The 26,427-nt window shown below is 41.5% G+C and overlaps 1 protein-coding gene across 3 annotated transcripts in view; it reads right to left on the bottom strand.

The window, feature by feature from the left end:
- MDGA1 (MAM domain containing glycosylphosphatidylinositol anchor 1) overlaps positions 1-26,427 on the bottom strand; it is a 429,239-nt gene that overhangs the window by 137,047 nt on the left and 265,765 nt on the right. For all 3 annotated transcript variants that reach the window (XM_056568671.1, XM_056568670.1, XM_056568672.1), the window contains 3 exons: positions 14,872-15,141; positions 10,995-11,324; positions 738-1,034 (listed from right to left, as the gene is read on the bottom strand). In XM_056568671.1, the coding sequence (XP_056424646.1) occupies positions 738-1,034; positions 10,995-11,324; positions 14,872-15,141 (897 nt within the window). The remainder of the gene's footprint in view (positions 1-737; positions 1,035-10,994; positions 11,325-14,871; positions 15,142-26,427) is intronic.

The raw sequence follows: 26,427 nt of genomic DNA, 5'->3' as shown, positions 1-26,427 counted from the left end.
TCAATGCTATTATAAGTCAACGTTTGGATCCCAACTCATGGGACAATTTTAAGCTTCAACCTGTCAGACCTCCAAACCTTTCTATAAAGGGGTACCCCAGCCTGCAGCACTTGCTACTGGGTAAATCATAAATGCTAGATCCATGGGGGTCCGACCTCTAGCCAGACGACTGATGACCAGAGTGCACACCATTTGACTACTGTTTACCAGTGTCTGTCCCAGGAGAAGCTGTCTCTACCTTGGACCATGTATAGGCTAACGGTGCCCTGGCGTCACGAAGTGATCAGGTATTCCTGTCACCACAGCAGTGCCAAAGACTTTGAATGGAGCAGCAATGGGGTTTGGGGGGTGGGGGGGGAGTTGTGCTCCTTGTTCTGGTGATTGCTACCGATCCAGCATTTAGCACCTATCCAGAGTCCGGAACACCCCTTTAATGTGCACAACTCCATCCCTTGATGATCCGCTCTCCACTTGGATGTCTGTTTTGCTGATTCATCCTTCAAATTCCCTACTTTTTTCCAAACAGGGTGTCTCCAGCTGTTGCAAAACTACAACTCCCAGCATGCCTGCTCTGGTATTCTATTCATGAATCAGTAGGCTCTGGATGAACAGAATAGTGTTACATTACATGGAATTGTGCAGTAACTGTTACTTTGTATCTAATCGGGGGCTAGATTCATCCTCTTTATAAGGAGTTTCCCGCACCCAGTACCCAGCATGCACCTCTCTGTACTCACACTGCACGTTGAGCTGCACCATGGCCTCCCGCGAGCGGATGTTGAAGCCGTTGTATCTCGCTATTTGACACTTATAGGTTCCGCTCATTTCTCGGGTGATGTTTTCCAGCCTCAGTTTTCCGTCCAGAGTTTCCACTATCATTTCGCCGTTGGGGAACGAGGCCTCCTTGGGGTCCACCCGGGTCCACAGGACGGGGGGCAGCGGTTTCCCCCGCACCTCGCACTGCAGCTCTGCCGTGGAGCCTTCCCGTTTGGTGATGACGAGCTGCCCCTTGGGGACGCTGATGGACGGAGGGACTGCAGGAGAAACACGGAGGAGTCATTGAGGGAAATGTAACAATTATGAAACATTTTTACATGAACATGATGGGAATTGTATTTTTGCAACATTTGTAGGAGTCTTTACAATTCTGCTACATTACAGTTTTGCAACAGTTAAAGGGGTACTCAGCTGAAAACATCTTATCCCCTATCCAAAGGACGATCTCTGGGCCCGGCAGCGGTGGCATCCGGAACACGCCATGTCCCCTCCATTCACGTCTATGGGAGACGGCTAGTACATAGCCGTCACGCCTTCCCCCATAGACGTGAATGGAGGGGGCGTGGTGGCCGGCATCACCAGTAATCGGACAGGGATCAGAGTTCACTCCGTGCATCGAATGACAGGGGTGCCGCAGCGGAGATTGCGGGGGTCCCCAGTGGCAGGACATCTTATCCCCTATTCTTTGGATAAGTGATAAGATGTTTTCAGTGGAGTATCCCCTTAAGTGTTTTTGGTAACTATTCAGGGTTAGCCATCCTCTGTCTACACAGAGACCACCATGATTTCTTGTCATTATATTGCAAAACATGTATTTGATATTTTTCTGTAGTTGTCCCTGAGCTGGAGGGTGTAGAGTACTAGCTGTGATGTCTCTATACACTGTGCATATCCTCTCTATAGCAAACCCCCAGAAGTAGCGGCAGCGTGGAGAACATTACAGAGCAGTACTGAGCATTGTAAGGTGTGAATCCAGCAATTGATGAAGATCTACACTTACAGTTGTGTCTTTGCAGTTAACTCTCTGCCTTTGCTCTCTGAACATCCTCCCTCCATAGACTTGTATGAGCAGCTATAATGTGATCTCGATCTGCCTTATACTACATAATCAGAATGTTTTCTTTCCTTCTTCCTCGTGACACAGCCTGAACATGCCTATCCAGGAATGGGAGAACACAGCAACTTTCATTCAAAAACAGCGCCACTCTCATTCTCAGTTTGTATGTGGCATTGCAGCAAATCAGTTTAATTGAAGTGAATGGGGCCAAATTGTAATACCCCCCCCCCCTCACCATAGAGCATAGAGTGCAGAGAAATGAAGCTCTATAGTCATGTCACAGAAGATGTAAAAAAAAACAAAAATTAGGATAATAAGCTGAGACTATGCCCATCAAACCACAACTATTCACATAGTGCTAAAACCTCCAAAGCTGTAGACCAGTGGTCTGTAAACTGTGGACCTCCAGCTGTTGCAAAACTACTACTCCCAGCATGACCGGACAGCCATGCAGACAGTTGTAGTTTTGCAACTGCTGCAGATCCACAGTAGACAAAGGAGCTGTATTCAACTGTTTGCAGTGAGCTCCCCCTAGTGGTGCCCGAAGGTAGATAAGATATAATCTCTAATAAAGACATATTTACATAATCAGCCCAGATTTCTATAGATTATAAAATGTAGAAATTCAGTTTTAAGATTCTTCTAAATAAATAAGAAGCAGAAGATTATATATACAGTCATGGCTTTAAATGTTGGCAGCCATGAAATTTTTCAAGACACATGTTTTGCTATACACATGTTTATTCCCTTTGTGTGTTTCTTCCTATAACCATCAATAAGCTTCTTACACCTCTCAGCCGGAATGTTGGACCACTCTTCCTATAACCATCAATAAGCTTCTCACACCTCTCAGCCGGAATGTTGGACCACTCTTCCTATAACCATCAATAAGCTTCTTACACCTCTCAGCCAGAATGTTGGACCTCTCTTCCTATAACCATCAATAAGCTTCTTACACCTCTCAGCCGGAATGTTGGACCACTCTTCCTATAATCATCAATAAGCTTCTTACACCTCTCAGCCAGAATGTTGGACCTCTCTTCCTATAACCATCAATAAGCTTCTTACACCTCTCAGCCAGAATGTTGGACCACTCTTCCTATAACCATCAATAAGCTTCTTACACCTCTCAGTCGGAATGTTGGACCACTCTTCCTTTACAAACTGCTCCCGGTCTCTTATTGGACGGCGCCTTTTCCCAACAGTAATTATAAGATCTCTCCACAGGTGATCAATGGGATTTAGATCTGGACTCATTGCTGACACTTCAGAACTCTCCAGCGCTTTGTTGTCATCCATTTCTGGGGCTTTCGATGTATGTTTGGGGTCATTGTCCTGCTGGAAGACCCAAGATCTCGGACACAAACCCAACTTTCTGACACTGGGCTGTACAGTGCGACCCAAAATCCATTGGTAATCCTCAGATTTCATGATGTCTTGTACACATTCAAGGCCCCCAGTGCCAGAGGCAGCAAAACAACCCAAAACATCACTGACCTCCACCATATCTTGCTGTAGGTACTGTGCTCTTTTCTTTATAGACCTCATTCCATTTTCGGTAAACAGTAGAATGATGCGCTTTACCAAAAAGCTCTATCTTGTCTCATCTGTCCACAAGACGTTTTCCCCAGAAGGATTTTGGTTACTCAATTAAGTTTTGGTAAAATGTAGTCTTGGTTTTTTATGTCTCTGTGTCAGCAGTGGGGTCCTCCTGGGTCTCCTCCATAGTGGGGTCCTCCTGGGTCTCCTCTATAGTGGGGTCCTCCTGGGTCTCCTCCATAGTGGGGTCCTCCTGGGTCTCCTCTATAGTGGGGTCTTCCTGGGTCTCCTCCATAGTGGGGTCCTCCTGGGTCTCCTCCATAGTGGGGTCCTCCTGGGTCTCCTCCATAGTGGGGTCCTCCTGGGTCTCCTCCATAGTGGGGTCCTCCTGGGTCTCCTGCATAGTGGGGTCCTCCTGGGTCTCCTCCATAGTAGGGTCCTCCTGGGTCTCCTCCATAGTGGGGTCCTCCTGGGTCTCCTCCATAGTGGGGTCCTCCTGGGTATCCTCCATAGTGGGGTCCTCCTGGGTCTCCTCCATAGTGGGGTCCTCCTGGGTCTCCTCCATAGTGGGGTCCTCCTGGGTCTCCTCCATAGTGGGGTCCTCCTGGGTCTTCTCCATAGCGTTTCATTTCATATAAATGTGGACGGATAGTTCGCGCTGACACTGATGCTCCCTGAGCCTGCAGGACAGCTTGAATATCTTTGGAACTTGTTTGGGGCTGCTTATCCACCATCCGGACTATCCTGCATTGACACCTTTCATCAGTTTTTCTCATCCGTCCACACCCAGGGAGATTATCTACAGGGCCATGGGTTGTAAACTTCTTGATAATGTTGCGCACTGTGGACAAAGACAAATCTAGATCTCTGGGGATGGACTTGTAACCTTGAGATTGTTGATATTTTTCCACAATTTTGGTTCTCAAGTCCTCAGACAGTTCTCTTCTCCTCTTTCTGTTGTCCATGCTTAGTGTGACACACACAGACACAGAATGCAAAGACTAAGTGAACTTCTCTCCTTTTTATCTGCTTTCAGGTGTGATTTTTATATTGCCCACACCGGTTACTTGCCCCAGGTGAGTATAAAGGAACATCACATGCTGGAAACAATCTTATTTTTCCACAATTTTCAAAGGTGCCAATAATTTTGTCCAGACCATTTTTGGAGTTTGGTGACATTATGTCCAATTTGCTTTTTTTCCTCCTTTTTTGGTTTAGTTCCAATACACACAAAGGGAATAAACATGTGTATAGCAAAACCTGTGTTACTGCAATATATATATATATATATACACAGAGGAGAGGAGATCTATATATATATATACACACAAAGGAAATAAACATGTGTATAGCAAAACATGTGTTACTGCAATATATATATACAGAGGAGAGGAGATCTATATATATATATATATATATATATATATATATACAGAGGAGAGGAGATCTATATATATATATACAGAGGAGAGGAGATATATATATATATATATATATATATATATATATACAGAGGAGGGGAGATCTATATATATATATACAGAGGAGAGGAGATCTATATATATATATATATATATATATATATACAGAGGAGGGGAGATCTATATATATATACAGAGGAGAGGAGATCTATATATATATATATATATATATATATATATATACAGAGGAGGGGAGATCTATATATATATATATATATATATATACAGAGGAGAGGAGATCTATATATATATATATATATACAGAGGAGAGGAGATCTATATATATATATATACACAAAGGGAATAAACATGTGTATAGCAAAACCTGTGTTACTGCAATATATATATATATACAGAGGAGAGGAGATCTATATATATATATATATATATATATATATATATATACAGAGGAGAGGAGATCTATATATATATATATATATATATATATATATATATATATACAGAGGAGAGGAGATCTATATATATATATATATATATATATATATACACAGGAGAGGAGATCTATATATATATATACAGAGGAGAGGAGATCTATATATATATATATATATATATATATATATATATATATATACAGAGGAGAGGAGATCTATATATATATATATATATATATATATATATACACACAGGAGAGGAGATCTATATATATATATATATATATACAGAGGAGAGGAGATCTATATATATATATATATATATATATATATATATATACAGAGGAGAGGAGATCTATATATAGATGTAGTCCGTTGCAGGCATCCTCCATTATATGCATTTTATGCTGGGGATCGCCCTTAGCAACGGACTACAAGGGCAGGATCTGCTCCCCCAGTATAAATGCACAACCACATTTGGGGTTCAGCACCTCCAGACATTTGAGACCACGTTTTTTGTTGTTTGTTTACATTTTATATTTGGAGGTGTGTAAACTCCAACATTAATGCGCCTTGAATATCTACCAGGCAGCATTAAGGTAGCACCTGTGAGGCCGGCACCCATATGAGCCAACTCAGGTGGGGCCTGCAGCCTCCCTCTCCCATTGCATGTGCTCAGTCACACTGGAGGGTATCTGGGAGGAAGATGTGAGTCGGCCGAATGCTGCCGTAATTGCCCACTGGCCCCTGTTCTGCTTATCAAGCACAGGTAGGATTAGCGTTAGGTCCCGTGCCATCTGAGAAACCTTGGCGTTGGTGTGCGGGCTCTGGTGTGTCCTTCATATAAGGATATACTGGCGTTGGTGTGCGGGCTCTGGTGTGTCCTTCATATAAGGATATACTGGCGTTGGTGTGCGGGCTCTGGTGGGTCCTTCATATAAGGATATACTGGCGTTGGTGTGCGGGCTCTGGTGTGTCCTTCATATAAGGATATACTGGCGTTGGTGTGCGGGCTCTGGTGTGTCCTTCATATAAGGATATACTGGCGTTGGTGTGCGGGCTCTGGTGTGTCCTTCATATAAGGATATACTGGCGAGTGTCTCAATTTTAACATCAGTGTTGAGGGATAGAAAATGTCATTGTATAATCTACCACAGTAGTGCATCCATATTCCTGTATTGTATTATACTAATTGTTACATATCCACACCGTCTATCTGGTGTAGGAGGCCATTGTGGTACTTGTAGTCCGCTGCAGGCATCCTCCATTGTATGCATTTTTATGCTGGGGATCGCCCCTAGCAACGGACTACAAGGGGAGGATCTGCTCCCCCAGTATAAATGCACAACCGCATTAGGGGTTCAGCACCTCCAGACATTTGAGACCACGTTTTTGTTGTTTGTTTGTTTATATATATATATATATATACAGAGGAGAGGAGATCTATATATATATACAGAGGAGAGGAGATCTATATATATATATATATATACAGAGGAGAGGAGATCTATATATATATACAGAGGAGAGGAGATCTATATATATATATATATATATATATATATATATATATATATATATATATATACACAAAGGGAATAAACATGTGTATAGCAAAACCTGTGTTACTGCAATATATATATATATACATACAGAGGAGAGGAGATCTATATATATATATATATATATATATATATATATATATATATATACAGAGGAGAGGAGATCTATATATATATATATACACAAAGGGAATAAATGTGTATAGCAAAACCTGTGTTACTGCAATATATATATATATACAGAGGAGAGGAGATCTATATATACATACACAAAGGGAATAAACATGTGTATAGCAAAACATGTGTTACTGCAATATATATATACAGAGGAGAGGAGATCTATATATATATATATACACAAAGGGAATAAACATGTGTATAGCAAAACCTGTGTTACTGCAATATATATATACAGAGGAGAGGAGATCTATATATATATATATATACAGAGGAGAGGAGATCTATATACACACAAAGGGAATAAACATGTGTTACTGCAATCCTTTCCTGTGAGAGATACTTCATTTTCTAGAAAAATTTCAGGGGGGACAACATTTACGACCATGACTGTATATACATTTCTTTTTAAATATGTGTATATATATATATATATATATATATATATATATATATATATATATATATGCACACACACACATCATCAGGGAACGTCATAAGAAAATGATATTGTTTAAACCAGGTGTTTATGTTAACCATATTCTAAGAATTTTTGGGTGATTTTTTTTATTTATTTTTTTTTATTTTGCTATCTATATTTTTTAATAATCCTTTAGTCTCCATTCTGGCCATCAGGTCTATAATTAAGCTGAGACTTCCTGTTCTGTACAGATCTTTTCCCAGTAAGAGCAAAGGGAAAGGTGACTCTAGTAGAGAGATAACTTTGAATCCACCACCATTCACAGCAGAGATCACCCTCCCCCTTCCTGTAGAATGACCTCTTTAAGGGTCTCCAATTCATCTGAATGTCTTGTCATGTCTATTGCTGTTTATGATCCATGGGTCATGCAGTAAAGCATATCATTCAAGATGGAAGCCACCGTCAAAATGAACAAAAATTAAATAAAAGAAATTACAAACCAGAAAAAAGAACAAATTAGAAAAAATAACCTGCTTCAGGTGACACAGTTATTTTCATTTTTATTTAGATATATTAAATATTGCAGGGTCAAGTCAGAGCACAATTACACCAGGTATAAAGTACAGATGGTGTAAACCACCTGATACAAAAAGAAAACAGAATACACAAATGTCCCTACATGTTTCACCCGGATGGTGCCATGATCATCAGGGGAAAGAACTGGCGACAATGAAAGAAAATAAACAACTTAGGATATTAGCCACAGAAGCACAAATAACAAACAGAAAAGGGCCGATATGGACAATAGTAATTATAACTGGGCTCTTAATAGAGCCACTTACTGTTGCCCTGAGCCAGTGATGAAGAGACTTGGAACAAAAGTAAGTGGCTCCATTAAGAGCCCATAATAATAACCACTGTCCAAAATGGCTCTCTACCATTTGCTATTTGTGCATTCAAAGTTGTTTGTTTATTTGTTCAATGATTGCCAATTCTGTCCCCTGATGATACCAGCATGATCTGGGTGAAACATGCAGGGATGTGTTGTGCACCCAAACATGTTTGTTTTGTTGCTCTATTGTTCTCAGTTATGTCCCCTGATGATATCAGCACCATCCAGGTGAAACATGTAGAGACGTTTTGTGCATCCAAAGTTGTTTGCTTTCTTCCTCTATTGTCTTCAGTGATGTCCCCTGATGATACTATCATCATCGGGGTAAAACGAGTAGGGATGTTTGAGCATTCTGGTTTTCTTTTTGTATAATGATAATTACGCAACCTGCACTTTATATTGGGTAAAATTGTGATTGTTTTCACATGGTCCGACAGTCAGGTATAGGAACCTGGGGTTACCTGGGAATCTGCCGCGAATATTCGAATAACAAATTTTTATTGTTAATATCGACCCTTCGCGATTTTGCCAATATTTAGAATATAGCAAAATATATTCGTTATGAAGAATATTTTTTTTTTGTTCACAGTAAACATCACAATGACGTACTGTGTAAATAAAAAGGGATCATCCCTCCCGGCTTCCAGCTTGTGGGCCAAAGAAGGCGAATATGCGAAAATTCGGGAATATCGGCACTTCCAGAGGACACTGATCCCTCCCTTCTTTTAGCTTGTGGGCCAATGAGAAGGATGCAAATACCGTTGTCAGAGGTTAGCAACATCCCTAGCAACCAATAGGAAAGTAGTTTGTTGAAAGATACAATCGCGCATGCGCATATTGCGAATTTCATTACGAATTTTGCATGAAAAAAAGTGAACAAATATGCGAAATTTGTGAATATAGGACGAATATTCCTCCATATATTAGTGAAATCTCACAAATTCGAATGTGGCCTATGCCGCGCATCACCACTGCCGACCGCACCTCCCTACCACCAGATGCTCAGCGTTTGGAACAAACTGTTACAAACACTGGAGCCGGAAGCCCGAGACATCATAGCCCCGCCTGTTACTGGGTGAGTGCAACCTGATGAAAAAACTTTGCTGTCTTCAACTTCTGGGGGGGGGGGGGGGGGTGCTAACTCTGCTGCCTACACCAACTAGAAAGGGGGGAGGTGGAAAAACCCTGCATCCTACACCTACTGTGGGGGACCCTGCTGCCTACACCTACTGTGGGGGACCCTGCTGCCTACACCTACTGTGGGGGACCCTGCTGCCTACACCTACTGTGGGGGGGGACTCTGCTTCATAATTGTGAGTCCCTAAATGTAACTATAATCACTTATATGGTATACAGACCCTGTGTACAGCTGGTATCTACCTCTATATGGTCCTGTATATAATCACTTATATGCTAAACAGATCTCTGTACAGCTGATATCTACCGCCATATGTCCTGTATATAATCACTTATATAGTATACAGACCCTGTGTCCAGCTGATATCTATCGCCATATGGTCCTGTATATAATCACTTATATAGTATACAGATCCTGTGTCCAGCTGATATCTACCGCCATATGTCCTGTATATCATCACTTATATAGTATACAGATCCTGTGTCCAGCTGATATCTACCTCCATATGTCCTGTATATAATCACTTATATAGTATACAGATCCTGTGTACAGCTGATATCTATCGCCATATGGTCCTGTATATAATCACTTATATAGTATACAGATCCTGTGTCCAGCTGATATCTACCTCCATATGTCCTGTATATAATCACTTATATAGTATACAGACCCTGTGTACAGCTGGTATCTACCTCTGGTCCTGTATATAATCACTTATATGCTAAACAGATCTCTGTACAGCTGATATCTACCGCCATATGTCCTGTATATAATCACTTATATAGTATACAGATCCTGTGTACAGCTGATATCTACCGCCATATGGTCCTATATATAATCACTTATATAGTATACAGATCCTGTATAGTATACTGGTCTTTGTATAGTAGTTTTATTTAGTACAGTATGGCGGTATTATCCAGTTATCGTGTGGTGGTATATATTTACTCCTTGTATACTGGTTTTATTGATCATGGAAAATTATTTTACCTACCTTAAAGTGTTTCTTATATATAAATTGTAGTTTATTTTGTGTGTAGGGCGGGTGGAGGGATTTGGGTAGAATAGGGGCAATAGTGTGACCAGCGGCGGAGTATCGCAGGGGGCCCTTGCTTTTTTTTGGTCCTGGGGCCCTGAGTGTTGTCAGTCCGCCCCTGCTAATAAAGACATATTTAAATAATCAGCCCAGATTTCTATACATTATAAAATGTGGAAATTCCCTTTAAGATTCTTCTAAATAAATATGAAGCAGAAGATTATATATATATATTGACCTCACACACAGCCCTGTAATTGTATATACTCCTGTATCTGGCCATGTTGACCATAAGCTCTTGTTTACCTTTTTCTGTACAATTTCTGGAGAGTTGTTACTTTGTATCAGTTCACATTTTAATATGTCTAAATAAAAGTTACGTGTTATCTGTGTGAGGCAGAAAACATCTGTATTATAGGATCGGAGCCGGGTGTATGAGCGCAATGACTGATCTGGGGCGCAGGATGAGCGCAGCTCTGGAGGTGGCGGCCATATCTCCGTGTCATACGTGTTTCTCACCTGTCTCGGCGGAGATGTTGATTTCGCTGCTGTTCATGGTGGTGGGCAGGTTGGGTAGCGAAGCTTCACACAGGTAGGTGCCGTAGTCACTGAAGCGCAGTTCAATGATCTCCAGGCTGCTGGTGACCGGGGGGAGTTCGGGGTCGTTCCTGGTGATGAGGATCCGGTCAGAGGTCTTGATGACCTTCTGGTTCTTGTACCAGGTGTACTGGACCTTGTCCTGCGGCACCGCGTCCACATGGCAGGAAAGCTTCAGGTCCTGGCCCAGCTGGATGCTCTCGCTCTCCTTGATGAGGTCCGGGGTGATCTGATAGGTGAGGTTCCTCATCGCTATTAGGGGCAGAAGACAAAGATATCAGTCGGGGGTCCATAAGAGGTGCAGAGGCAGCTGAGGCCTGACGGGCCCAAACATCCCTCTGCCCTAGTGTAATAGATGGAACATGGCGGGTGGGGGGGGGGGGGGGAAACTGTTACTATTATTACAGCGGGATCAGAAGCTTCAAGATACACATGGAAATAAGACATTAGCAGCTTAGACTGATACATTGTAACAAACAGCAGAGGTTTCATTACTAAAAGATCTGCAACTGTTGGGGGATAAGTGATGGGAGCCCCTAAGTATGCAAGAAGAAGAGGAGACACTTTACCCCTGGAGAACACAGCCTATCCATCACTAGAGATCAGCGGTGACATCACTGAGAATACAGCCTATCCATCACTAGAGATCAGCGGTGACATCACTGAGAATACAGCCTATCCATCACTAGAGATCAGCGGTGACATCACTGAGAATACAGCCTATCCATCACTAGAGATCAGCGGTGACATCACTGAGAATACAGCCTATCCATCACTAGAGATCAGCGGTGACATCACTGAGAATACAGCCTATCCATCACTAGAGATCAGCGGTGACATCACTGAGAATACAGTCTATCCATCACTAGAGATCAGCGGTGACATCACTGAGAATACAGCCTATCCATCACTAGAGATCAGCGGTGACATCACTGAGAATACAGCCTATCCATCACTAGAGATCAGCAGTGACATCACTGAGAATACAGCCTATCCATCACTAGAGATCAGCGGTGACATCACTGAGAATACAGCCTATCCATCACTAGAGATCAGCGGTGACATCACTGAGAATACAACCTATCCATCACTAGAGATCAGTAGTGACATCACTGAGAATACAGCCTATCCATCACTAGAGATCAGCGGTGACATCACTGAGAATACATCCTATCCATCACTAGAGATCAGCGGTGACATCACTGAGAATACAGCCTATCCATCACTAGAGATCAGCGGTGACATCACTGAGAATACAGCCTATCCATCACTAGAGATCAGCGGTGACATCACTGAGAATACAGTCTATCCATTCACTAGAGATCAGCGGTGACATCACTGAGAATACAGCCTATCCATTCACTAGAGATCAGCGGTGACATCACTGAGAATACAGCCTATCCATCACTGGAGATCAGCGGTGACATCACTGAGAATACACCCTATCCATCACTAGAGATCAGCGGTGACATCACTGAGAATACAGCCTATCTATTCACTAGAGATCAGCGGTGACATCACTGAGAATACAGCCTATCCATCACTGGAGATCAGCGGTGACATCACTGAGAATACAGCCGATCCATCACTAGAGATCAGCGGTGACATCACTGAGAATACAGCCTATCCATCACTAGAGATCAGCGGTGACATCACTGAGAATACAGCCTATCCATCACTAGAGATCAGCGGTGACATCACTGAGAATACAGCCTATCCATCACTGGAGATCAGCGGTGACATCACTGAGAATACAGCCTATCCATCACTAGAGATCAGCGGTGACATCACTGAGAATACAGCCTATCCATCACTAGAGATCAGCGGTGACATCACTGAGAATACAGCCTATCCATCACTAGAGATCAGCTGTGACATCACTGAGAATACAGCCTATCCATCACTAGAGATCAGCAGTGACATCACTGAGAATACAGCCTATCCATCTCTAGAGATCAGCGGTGACATCACTGAGAATACAGCCTATCCATCACTAGAGATCAGCGGTGACATCACTGAGAATACAGCCTATCCATCACTAGAGATCAGCGGTGACATCACTGAGAATACAGTCTATCCATCACTAGAGATCAGCGGTGACATCACTGAGAATACAGCCTATCCATCACTGGAGATCAGCGGTGACATCACTGAGAATACAGCCTATCCATCACTAGAGATCAGCGGTGACATCACTGAGAATACAGCCTATCCATCACTAGAGATCAGCTGTGACATCACTGAGAATACAGCCTATCCATCACTAGAGATCAGCGGTGACATCACTGAGAATACAGCCTATCCATCACTAGAGATCAGTGGTGACATCACTGAGAATACAGCCTATCCATCACTAGAGATCAGCGGTGACATCACTGAGAATACAGCCTATCCATCACTAGAGATCAGCGGTGACATCACTGAGAATACAGCCTATCCATCACTAGAGATCAGCGGTGACCTCACTGAGAATACAGCCTATCCATCACTAGAGATCAGCGGTGAAATCACTGAGAATACAGCCTATCCATCACTAGAGATCAGCGGTGACCTCACTGAGAATACAGCCTATCCATCACTAGAGATTAGCAGTGACATCACTGAGAATACATCCTATCCATCACTAGAGATCAGCGGTGCCATCAATGAGAATACAGCCTATCCATCACTAGAGATCAGCGGTGACATCACTGAGAATACAGCCTATCCATCACTAGAGATCAGCGGTGAAATCACTGAGAATACAGCCTATCCATCACTAGAGATCAGCGGTGACATCACTGAGAATACAGCCTATCCATCACTAGAGATCAGCGATGACATCACTGAGAATACAGCCTATCCATTCACTAGAGATCAGCGGTGACATCACTGAGAATACAGCCTATCCATCACTAGAGATCAGCGGTGACATCACTGAGAATACAGCCTATCCATCACTAGAGATCAGCGGTGAAATCACTGAGAATACAGCCTATCCATCACTAGAGATCAGCGGTGACATCACTGAGAATACAGCCTATCCATCACTAGAGATCAGCGGTGACATCACTGAGAATACAGCCTATCCATTCACTAGAGATCAGAGGTGACATCACTGAGAATACAGCCTATCCATCACTAGAGATCAGCGGTGACATCACTGAGAATACAGCCTATCCATCACTAGAGATCAGCGGTGACATCACAGAGAATACAACCTATCCATCACTAGAGATCAGCGGTGACATCACTGAGAATACAGCCTATCCATCACTAGAGATCAGCGGTGACATCACTGAGAATACATTCTATCCATCACTAGAGATCAGCGGTGACATCACTGAGAATACAGCCTATCCATCACTAGAGATCAGCGGTGACATCACTGAGAATACAACCTATCCATCACTAGAGATCAGCGGTGCCATCAATGAGAATACAGCCTATCCATCACTAGAGATCAGCGGTGACATCACTGAGAATACAGCCTATCCATCACTAGAGATCAGCGGTGCCATCAATGAGAATACAGTCTATCCATCACTAGAGATCAGCGGTGACATCACTGAGAATACAGCCTATCCATCACTAGAGATCAGCGGTGACATCACTGAGAATAGAGCCTATCCATCACTAGAGATCAGCGGTGACATCACTGAGAATACAGTCTATCCATCACTAGAGATCAGCGGTGACATCACTGAGAATACAGCCTATCCATCACTAGAGATCAGCGGTGCCATCATTGTAGTAATGACACTACTATGTTCCGTAGACATGTCATACACTGAGGTTACTGGCCTTATACAGGACATACATCTCACTAGGAGGTTGACCGTCTTCTTGGCGGGGTTCCCCACATTGTTGAGGGCTGTGCAGTTATAAAAGCCGGAGTCCTGTGTTGTGATGTTCCATATAGTCAGGTTTCCCCCTTTACTGAAGCTGTTGCGCGGCATAGGGTTGGGGGAGTGAGACCAGACGGCCTTGGGTGGGGGGTCTCCTCCGGTGAGGGTGCACTGCATGGTGATGTTATCTCCGGGGTTCACCACCAGCGTCTCATTCACTGACATCCTGAGCGCAGGAGGAGCTGAAGAGAGAAGAAGAAGATGTCAGATGATCACATGATGTGTACAACCGGTCCATTACTGGAGACACACTGATGATGTCATGACCCCCCAATGATGTCACTGAATGTCAGCACCGCAGCCTCAACCATTGTATTATAGAATAAAAATGGTAGAAGTGACCAAGAAATATAACTACTATAATACTGCTTCTATATACAAGAATATAACTACTATAATACTGCCCCTATATACAAGAATATAACTACTATAATACTGCTCCTATATACAAGAATATAACTACTATAATACTGCTCCTATATACAAGAATATAACTACTATAATACTGCTTCTATATACAAGAATATAACTACTATAATACTGCTCCTATATACAAGAATATAACTACTATAATACTGCCCCTATATACAAGAATATAACTACTATAATACTGCCCCTATATACAAGAATATATCTACTATAATACTGCTCCTATATACAAGAATATATCTACTATAATACTGCCCCTATATACAAGAATATACCTACTATAATACTGCCCCTATATACAATAATATAACTACTATAATACTGCCCCTATATACAAGAATATTTCTACTATAATACTGCTCCTATATACAAGAATATAACTACTATAATACTGCTCCTATATACAAGAATATAACTACTATAACACTGCTCCTATATACAAGAATATAACTACTATAATACTGCTCCTATATACAAGAATATAACTACTATAATACTGCTCCTACATACAAGAATAAATCTACCATAATACTGCTCCTATATACAAGAATATAACTACTATAATACTGTTCCTATATACAAGAATATAACTACTATAATACTGCTTCTATATACAAGAATATAACTACTATAATACTCCCTCCTATATACAAGAATATAACTACTATAATACTGCCTCCTATATACAAGAATATAACTTCTATAATACTGCTCCTATATACAAGAATATAACTAATATAATACTGCTCCTATTTACAAGAATATAACTACTATAATACTGCTCCTATATACAAGAATTTAACTGCTATAATACTGCTCCTATGTACAAGAATATAACTACTATAATACTGCTCCTATATACAAGAATATAACTACTATAATACTGCCCCCCTATATACGAGAATATAACTACTATAATACTACTCCTATATACAAGAATATAACTACTATAATACTACTCCTATATACAAGAATATAACTACTATAATACTGTCACCTATATACAAGAATATAACTACTATAAAACTGCCTCCTATATACAAGAATATAACTATTATAATACTGTCCCTATATACAAGAATATATCTACTATAATACTGCCCCTATATACAAGAATATAACTACTATAATACTGCTCCTATATACAAGAATATAACTACTATAATACTACTCCTATATACAAGATTATAACTACTATAATACTGCTCCTATATACAAGAATATATCTACTATAATACTGCCCCTATATACAAGAATATAACTACTATAATACTGCCCCTATATACAAGAATATAACTACTATAATACTGCACCTATATACAAGAATATATCTACTATAATACTGCCCCTATATACAAGAATATAACTACTATAATACTGCTCCTATATACAAGAATATATCTACTTTAATACTCCTATATACAAGAATATAACTACTATAATACTGCTCTTATATACAAGAATATAACTACTATAATACTGCTCCTATATACAAGAATATAACTCTTATAATACTGCTCCTATATACAAGAATATAACTACTATAATACTGCTATATACAAGAATATAACTACTATAATACTGCCTCCTATATACAAGAATATAACTACTATAATACTGCTCCTATATACAAGAATATAACTACTATAATACTGTCTCCAATATACAAGAATATAACTACTATAATACTGCTCCTATATACAAGAATATAACTACTATAATATTGTTCCTATATACAAGAATATATCTACTATAATACTGCTCCTATCTACAAGAATATATCTACTATAATACTGCTCCTATATACAAGAATATAACTACTATAATACTGCTCCTATATACAAGAATATATCTACTATAATACTGCTCCTATATACAAGAATATAACTACTATAATACTGCTCCTATATACAAGAATATAACTACTATAATACTGCTCCTATATACAAGAATATAACTACTATAATACTTCTCCTATATACAAGAATATAACTACTATAATACTGCTCCTATATACAAGAATATAACTACTATAATACTGCTCCCTATATACAAGAATATAACTACTATAATACTGCCCCTATATACAAGAATATAACTACTATAATACTGCTCCTATATACAAGAATATAACTATTATAATACTACTCCTATATACAAGAATATAACTACTATAATACTGCTCCTATATACAAGAATATAACTACTATAATATTGCTCCTATATACAAGAATATAACTACTATAATACTTCTCCTATATACAAGAATATAACTACTATAATACTGCCTCCTATATACAAGAATATAACTACTATAATACTGCTCCTATATACAAGAATATAACTACTATAATACTGCCCCTATATACAAGAATATATCTACTATAATACTGCTCCTATATACAAGAATATAACTACTATAATACTGCTCCTATATACAAGAATATAACTACTATAATACTGCTCCTATACACAAGAATATAACTACTATAATACTGCTCCTATATACAAGAATATAACTACTATAATACTGCCTCCTAGCTGAGAGGTTGTGTGTGTGTAGCTCTCCTGATGTCTGGAGAAAGCCCGGGGCGGGGCCACCCTGGGTGGGGAAGCTCCCCAAGCAAGGCCCAGGCTTCTCGGCCTATTCTGGGAATTAATCCCCAGACACCACAAACCATGGATGAAAATCCTAAAGTTTCTCTGGATGTGAGAAATGTTCAGAATGTTGTCAGTTCTGGTGCAGCAAGAAGCACAGATGAGAAGAAAGCTGTGGAACTAAAGAAGGAATCATCAAGTAAGGTAATGGCTGCAGGTACAATCCACCCCTCCTGCAGTCAGACAGAGGAGAACATCCCTGGAGAAGCAGACCATGCAGGAGAATCTGCAGCAGCCTGTCCTGATACGGTCTGACCGCACACGATACGGGAGCGGGAGCAGCGCAAAAGTTACAAGCACGCCAGATGAGACCAGAGGGAGTACAGCAGGAAGGCTTCAGGGGGCCACAAGTGCGGTCACTGAGAAGAACCAGGGGCCCAGTCCCCAGTCTGGAGATTGTGACCCTGCAGCAGTGACCACAGCACCGAGACAGATCCCACCTCAGAAGCAGAGTCCTGTGAGTACCCCACCAGCACGGCCCCCCAATACTCAGCGGGCACCTGAACTATGTCTGGCCGAGCAGATCCCAGCTCTGGTAAAGAGACTTGAGACTTTAAAAAAGACAAAGTTACAGCTGCAGAAACAGATAGACTGTATATACAAGCTAAAGGCAGCAAACCCCAATAACCAGGCCGTCCATGATAAGAAGCTGAGCTCCCTCGCTGTGCAGCTCGCTGACACTGTGCAGGACATGGAGGACGTATTGGACCAGATGGGACCAGTCGCTGAGACCTTCAGAAACCAGCAGCGATTTGAGGGATATAAGGAAAGACCAGCGCCAAAGTCATCTACTGCTGCACCTAAGTCTTCAGCCTCACCAGGGGACACCCAGCAGTCCTGTACAAGACAAGAGGACATCCAGCAGTCCTGTGCAAGACCACTCCTCAGACCAGCCAGCTTCCCTTTTGAGAAAGGGGATTTGTACAGACAAGCAGAAGCAAGCGTCCAGCAACATCAGAGACCTGCAGAGACTCCTCCAGAGGTACCACAAGTCCCAGCAGTCAGCACGGTGAAGCAGGACTATGGACACATACCTGAAGGTAACTCTGTAACAGTAGTGCAGTCACCACAAGCCCCTGGGGGCAGTAGAGAGCAGCAGGACTGTGGACTCTTACCTGAAGGCAGCAGTGCAGCAGAGAGTTCACAGGACATGGCTCTGCAGGGCTTGCTGGGCTCTGTAGTGCAGGATCATACTGCCAGTGACTGCACTGATATGACTGTATGTGATATTACTGATAATGTGTCTGCAGAGGGGAGCGCTTCACAGTCTGTGTGGGATCTGGGGTCATCTCTGGGGTCAGGTCCACCATTAGTTCAGCCTTCAGAGGCTTGTGACCCCCAGAGTATAGAGGTTGATGGTGGGGAGGGGGCTGTACAGTCTGATGCACAACACTTCCCTCCTTTAGTCACACAAGTGTCAGACCCCCCTAGTACGGCTGGTCAGCAGCCACCACAGCGCCCCCAAGTACAGCAGGAGGGTAGAAGTAGTGGCGCCTCCTCTGGTAATGCCTGGAGTCGTGGATCACCATTCATGTCCAATGTAAACTACACGGGTCAGGCTTTCAAGAGGAGGAACGTGGTCAGGTTCAGACATAGAGGGGCCAAGGAGGAGCTGCCTGATAGGAGGTTTGTGGTCCGTGAACTTCTGTGCCACCAAATGGGCTTCCTGCCATCTAACATCCTGGCAGTGATAAACCTTCCTGACAGGCAGGGCTATGACATCAGCTTCAAACTCATGTCTGACCTCGACCGCTTCTGGGCCCATGTCACCCGGGTGAGAGATGCTGATGGCTGGAATAAGTTCAGCTTTGTCCCCATCTCCAGACCGGACACAGCGAATGTCACCATTATATTCTGGAACGAGTCTGTCCCCCCCCCCCAGGATATTGTCGTATGGTTAAAGAGACACTGTGACCTAATGTCAGACCTGACTAAGACCAGGGATGAGGACGGCATATGGACGGGCGGGTGGAAGGTTTTGGTGAAGTTACGGCAGATTAATAACATTACCCAACATCTGCCCAATTCATTCTTCATTGGCCGGGAGAAAGGGGTTTGTTTCTATGCAGGTCAGCCCAGAAAATGCTTCAAGTGTGGGAAGACCGGTCATATCGCGAGTGTGTGCACCCTAGTGAAGTGTAATTTATGTGGGGAGATCGGTCATGTCAGCGCCACCTGCCAGAATATCCGCTGCAACCTCTGTGGTAAGACCGGTCACTCCCACAGGGACTGTCCTGATGCCTGGCATAACATCTGTAAGGACTTCCCTGATGAGGACCTGCTGGAGGGGGCAGAGGACCTGGAGGAGGAGACGTTGGTGTCAGGGTCAGCAGTGACACAGCCCGAGCCTCAGCATGACACTAGGGGTGACAATATGGGTGACAATATTGGTGACACAGTGCCCGACCAGTCCCAGCCAGGAGCCACTGAGGGGAACAGGGAGGTCACTGAGAGGGTTGTGGCCATGTCTTCTTCTGCCCCAGCATCAATAAATCCACAGAAGAGACGGAAAAAAGACAAAACCAGTCGTAAGCCTGAGGAGGGATGGACCACTGTCCAAAAGCCCTCCAAAAAGAAAGTAGACCCCGGGTCAGGTGTAATGACCATCACAAATAGGTACAGTGTGTTGTCAGAGTCAGACGCTGAGGAAGAGATGGAGAGGGAGTTGAAGCGAGTGGTAGATGAATTTAATGAGGACCAAGAGGGTGATCCCCCCACAAAAAGGAGACCCCCACGGGATAAACGTCTGTCCGAATCGGACATGGAAACAGGTGGTCAGCAGGAGGGCTCGGACTCAGATCTGTGATGATGGGGATGACATCTCTGCTTCTTCTGCTTTCCTTTGTTATGATGGCCGACTTTACCCTTAAAGTGTTCTCCAGTAATGTGAACAGTGTCAGAGTGAGGAGGACCAGACATGTCGTATATGACCATCTAAAGTCTATTGATGCTGACATCTTCTTCTTACAGGAGACACGTTTAAATACTCTAGGACTGTTACGTGAGGCAGAGCGTGAATGGCGGTCTGGTCCATCCTTTTGGTCACTGGCTGTGGAACCAAGTGCCGGGGTCTCTATCCTGTTTACCACCAATGATGTAACTGTACATAGGCTGACAGAGGTATTGATGGGAAGGTGCCTAATGCTAGAAGTTACTATTCGGGGTAGAAGGCTCCGACTCATTAATATCTATGGTTCACAGACAGTGACTGAAAGGGTTAACCTTTATAATGAAGTGAAGCCATATCTCTTCACGTCTGTCCCTGTCATCTTGGCCGGAGATTTTAATACCTCCAGAACAACTAGTGACAGATCCTCTAAAAGACCTCTGACACGAGACTCCAAGGTCTTAAACAACATCATTCTACAGGCCGGGTTGTCAGATGTGTTTGTGCAGGGTGGTCGGAAGGCAAAGTTTACCTATTTTTGTGGTGGAAGAAGCAGTAGGATAGATTTGGCTCTGGTTAGTCCTACAGAGACGATTGGTGAGAAAGATGAGAAGATCGTCCCTTATTCTGACCATCTGGCCTTATATTTTTGTCTGGGTGTCACACGGTGTCCTGAGACAGGTAAAGGGTTATGGAGACTGAATTCCAGCCTATTAGAGGATCCTTCTGTGCAGAGGCAGGTTCACTCTCTTATACAGGGTCAGCTAGAGCGGGTGGACTTCTATGATGATATGGCCGCCTGGTGGGAGGATGTCAAGGATGAGATCAGAACCCTCTTAAAGAGACTGTCAGTTATAAAGGGGAAGAGTAAGTATGGCCAGTATCTCAAGCTGCGCAAAGAATTGGAGTCACTGTATTCGGCGGGTGGGGACCAACAAAGGATAGACCGTCTGAAATCTGAGATAAGGCAGTATCAGTACAGCAGGTATACCTCCCTGGTTCTTGAACGGGATTATGGGTCCTTAGGGTCTCCTGATCCCTTTGAGAATTGCCGGGAGCGGGTGGCAAATAAATCTGTCACCGGTCTCACTGACTCCCAGGGTGTTTTGCAGGAATCTCGGGAGGGTATCCTGGGGGTGGTGAGATCGTACTATGCTGACTTGTTTCAGAGGAAGGTTTTGGATAGAGACAAGATGACCCAATTCTTGGAGACAACTCCGCTCCCTGATACTAATGATTTGGACTTTTCTCCTTTGACAGCAGAATTGACGGTGGCGGAGATCAAAGAGGCCATTGATAAGTTACATGTGAAGAAGGCACCAGGTCCAGATGGGATAACAGCAGAATTCTATAAGACATTCAGAGACCTCTTGGCCCCAATCCTCGTGGATGTTTATACAAATTGTCTAGAAAGTCACCTGATGCCTCCATCCATGAGAGTGTCCTCGCTGATTCTGCTGTCTAAAGGTAAAGAGCCGAGTGACATCAAGAACTGGAGGCCGATTGCCCTCTTGAATGTCGACAGGAAGATTCTGGCAAAAATCCTGTTTTCTAGGTTAGTTTGTCTGTCCCCGGCACTGTTGGCAGGCTGTCAGTATGGCACAGTAAATGGGCGGAACATCTCTGGGGCAGTGATCTCCATAAGGGAGATGTTCGAGAGATGTAAAGCCCTGAGGTGTGGGAGATATGTTGTGAGTCTTGACCAGGCTAAAGCCTTTGACAGAGTAGATCACGAGTATCTATGGGCCACTTTGTCAAAGTACGGTATTCCGGGACAATTCATCGATTGGCTGAAGACTTTGTATTGTGAGGCCGAGAGCTTTCCTCTGATCAATGGTTGGCAGGGTGACACCTTCAGGGTTGAGGCGGGGGTGAGACAAGGTTGCCCACTGAGTCCGCTGCTGTATGTATTTGCCTTAGATCCGTTTCTGAGGTCACTGCAGGAGTGTGGTTTTCAGGGGGTGCCAGTCCCCCACTGCCTGCCCCTGAGTGTTGTTGCCTATGCGGATGATGTGACTGTAGTGATATCTGAGCCTCGAGAGGTGGAGATGTTGTCTGCAGCCATCAGAAGTTACTCGGAGGCCTCAGGGTCTCTGGTCAACCTTGAGAAGAGTCAAGCTCTCTGGATATCTGATTCTGATCCAGACTTTGATCTGCCCCAATTTGTGAGAGCCTCCTCCTATATTAAAATCCTAGGGGTCAAATTCGGGAGGGACGATAACGCCAAACTAAATTGGGAAGAGAAGTTGGAAGCCGGAAATGCAAAGGTTCAGCGATGGAAGAACTGGAGGCTGACCTATAGAGAAAGGGTTAAAATGTTGAAGACTTACCTGGTCCCTGTCTTCTTGTATGTTTCTGTTGTTTTTCCTTTGCCAGAATCTTTCTCCGCTCGGCTCTTTAGCCTGTTCTTCCAAATGTTCTGGGGGAACAGGTTGAACCTGATAAAAAGAGGGGTCACCTACCTACAGAGGAGAGAGGGTGGGTTGGATATGCTGAATCCAAGGGTGTTCTTTGACTCCATGTTTCTAAAAGTTAATTTTGGTTGCCTGGACTCAAACAACAGCTCCCTGTGGGCGAATAGTATCAGGGACTGGATATTGCCTTTTGCAGAGTCTTGGGTGCGAGGCGGCAGTCTCAAGAGGGGGAGATGGACGCGTGACTACCTCCCCCCGTACCTGGAATACGGGCTCAGATGTCTGAAGAGATGGCGCATTGAGAAGTCCTATATAGAGAGTAAGCCAAGGAAGGATCTATACGTAAGGGTTTGTAGGGCTTTCTTCTGCTCTCCACTTGCCTTGAGGGACTGTGTGACCAGCACTTTACAAGAAAGTCTTAAGTTCCTCAATGGGAAACGACTCCCCGCAAAATTCTTTGACATAGCTTGGCTGTCGCTCCATGGGAGGCTCTTTGTCAGGGGTAACCTGAAATATCTAAGTGTCTCAGATAGGAACTGTCCTCTGGGTTGTCAGCAGGAGGAGACCATGGAGCATTTCATATCTGACTGCAGGGCCGGGAGGAGGATATGGGAAGAAGTGTCCAGTAAGCTGAACATCCCATTACTGCAGAACCTGACGTATCCTGACATCATATATGCTGTACCATCCAGTAACAGGACTGTAGACAGGGGGACTATGTACATAATTATAACAATCATTAAATATTACCATTGGCACATGAGAACTAGAGTGTCCATACACAACGAGCCATTCCACCACATCACAGCAGTAAGACAGATCATGTCCGAGCTCCAGTGGGTAAAGTCATTAGAGATACGGAGAAACCAAAATAATGGGAAATTATGGAGGAATGTCTCTTTGGTTTAACACGGATGATGTCATGTTATTTTATTAAATTTTTTGTGTTTTTCCTTTTCCAGCAAATGTGGACTTTCTAAGTTTAATATTACTCTGTACATACTCTAGTTGAGTAGTCATTGTGTGTACAATGCTTGTTATTTTTGTTTTGCATTGTAAGAATTTATGTTAATTGTAATTTTGTTTGTTTTCACAATAAAAATTGCCTCCTATATACAAGAATATAACTACTATAATACTGCTCCTATATACAAGAATATAACTACTATAATACTGCTCCTATATACAAGAATATATCTACTATAATACTGCCCTATAAAAAAGAATATAACTACTATAATACTGCTCCTATATACAAAAATATAACTACTATAATACTGCTCCTATATACAAGAATATATCTACTATAATACCGCCCCTACATACAAGAATATAACTACTATAATAGTGCTCCTATATACAAGAATATATCTACTATAATACTGCTCCTATATACAAGAATATAACTACTATAATACTGTCTCCTATATACAAGAATATAACTACTATAATACTGCCTCCTATATACAGGAATATAACAACTATAATACTGCTCCTATATAAAAGAATATAACTACTATAATACTGCTCCGATATAAAAGAATATAACTACTATAATACTGCTCCTATATACAAGAATATAACTACTATAATACTGTCTCCTATATACAAGAATATAACTACTATAATACTGCCTCCTATATACAGGAATATAACAACTATAATACTGCTCCTATATACAAGAATATAACTACTATAATACTGCCTCTTATATACAAGAATATACCTACTATAATACTGCTCCTATATACAAGAATATAACTACTATAATACTGCTCCTATATACAAGAATATAACTACTATAATACTACTCCTATATACAAGAATATAACTACTATAATACTGCTCCAATATACAAGAATATAACTACTATAATACTGCTCCTATATACATGAATATAACTACTATGATACTGCTCCTATATACAAGAATATAACTACTATGATACTGCTCCTATATACAAGAATATAACAACTATAATACTGCTCCTATATACAAGAATATAACTACTATAATACTGCTCCTATATACAAGAATATAACTACTATAATACTGCTCCTATATACAAGAATATAACTACTATAATACTGCTCCTATATACAAGAATATAACTACTATAATACTGTTTCTATATACAAGAATATAACTACTATAATATTTCTCCTATATACAAGAATATAACTACTATAATACTACTCCTATATACAAGAATATAACTACCATAATACTGCTCCTATATACAAGAATATAACTACTATAATACTGCTCCTATATACATGAATATAACTACTATAATACTGCTCCTATATACAAGAATATAACTACTATAATACTGCTCCTATATACAAGAATATAACTACTATAATACTGCTCCTATATACAATAATATAACAACTATAATACTGCTCCTATACACAAGAATATAACTACTATAATACTGCTCCTATATACAAGAATATAACTACTATAATACTGCTCCTATATACAAGAATATAACTACTATAATACTGCGTCTATATACAAGAATATAACTACTATAATACTGCCCCTATATACAAGAATGTATCTACTATAATACTGCCTCCTATATACAGGAATATAACAACTATAATACTGCTCCTATATACAAGAATATAACTACTATAATACTGCCTCTTATATACAAGAATATACCTACTATAATACTGCTCCTATATACAAGAATATAACTACTATAATACTCCTCCTATATACAAGAATATAACTACTATAATACTGCTCCTATATACAAGAATATAACTACTATAATACTGCTCCTATATACAAGAATATAACTACTATAATACTGTTTCTATATACAAGAATATAACTACTATAATATTTCTCCTATATACAAGAATATAACTACTATAATACTACTCCTATATACAAGAATATAACTACTATAATACTGCTCCTATATACAAGAATATAACTACTATAATACTGCTCCTATATACAAGAATATAACTACTATAATACTGCTATATACAAGAATATAACTACTATAATACTGCCTCCTATATACAAGAATATAACTACTATAATACTGCTCCTATAAA

This window comes from Hyla sarda, chromosome 3 (assembly GCF_029499605.1).
Source record: "Hyla sarda isolate aHylSar1 chromosome 3, aHylSar1.hap1, whole genome shotgun sequence".
Taxonomy (NCBI): Eukaryota; Metazoa; Chordata; class Amphibia; order Anura; family Hylidae; genus Hyla; species Hyla sarda.
Note: the sequence above shows the minus strand (reverse complement) of the source record. Positions and strands in the feature narration are given on the sequence as shown.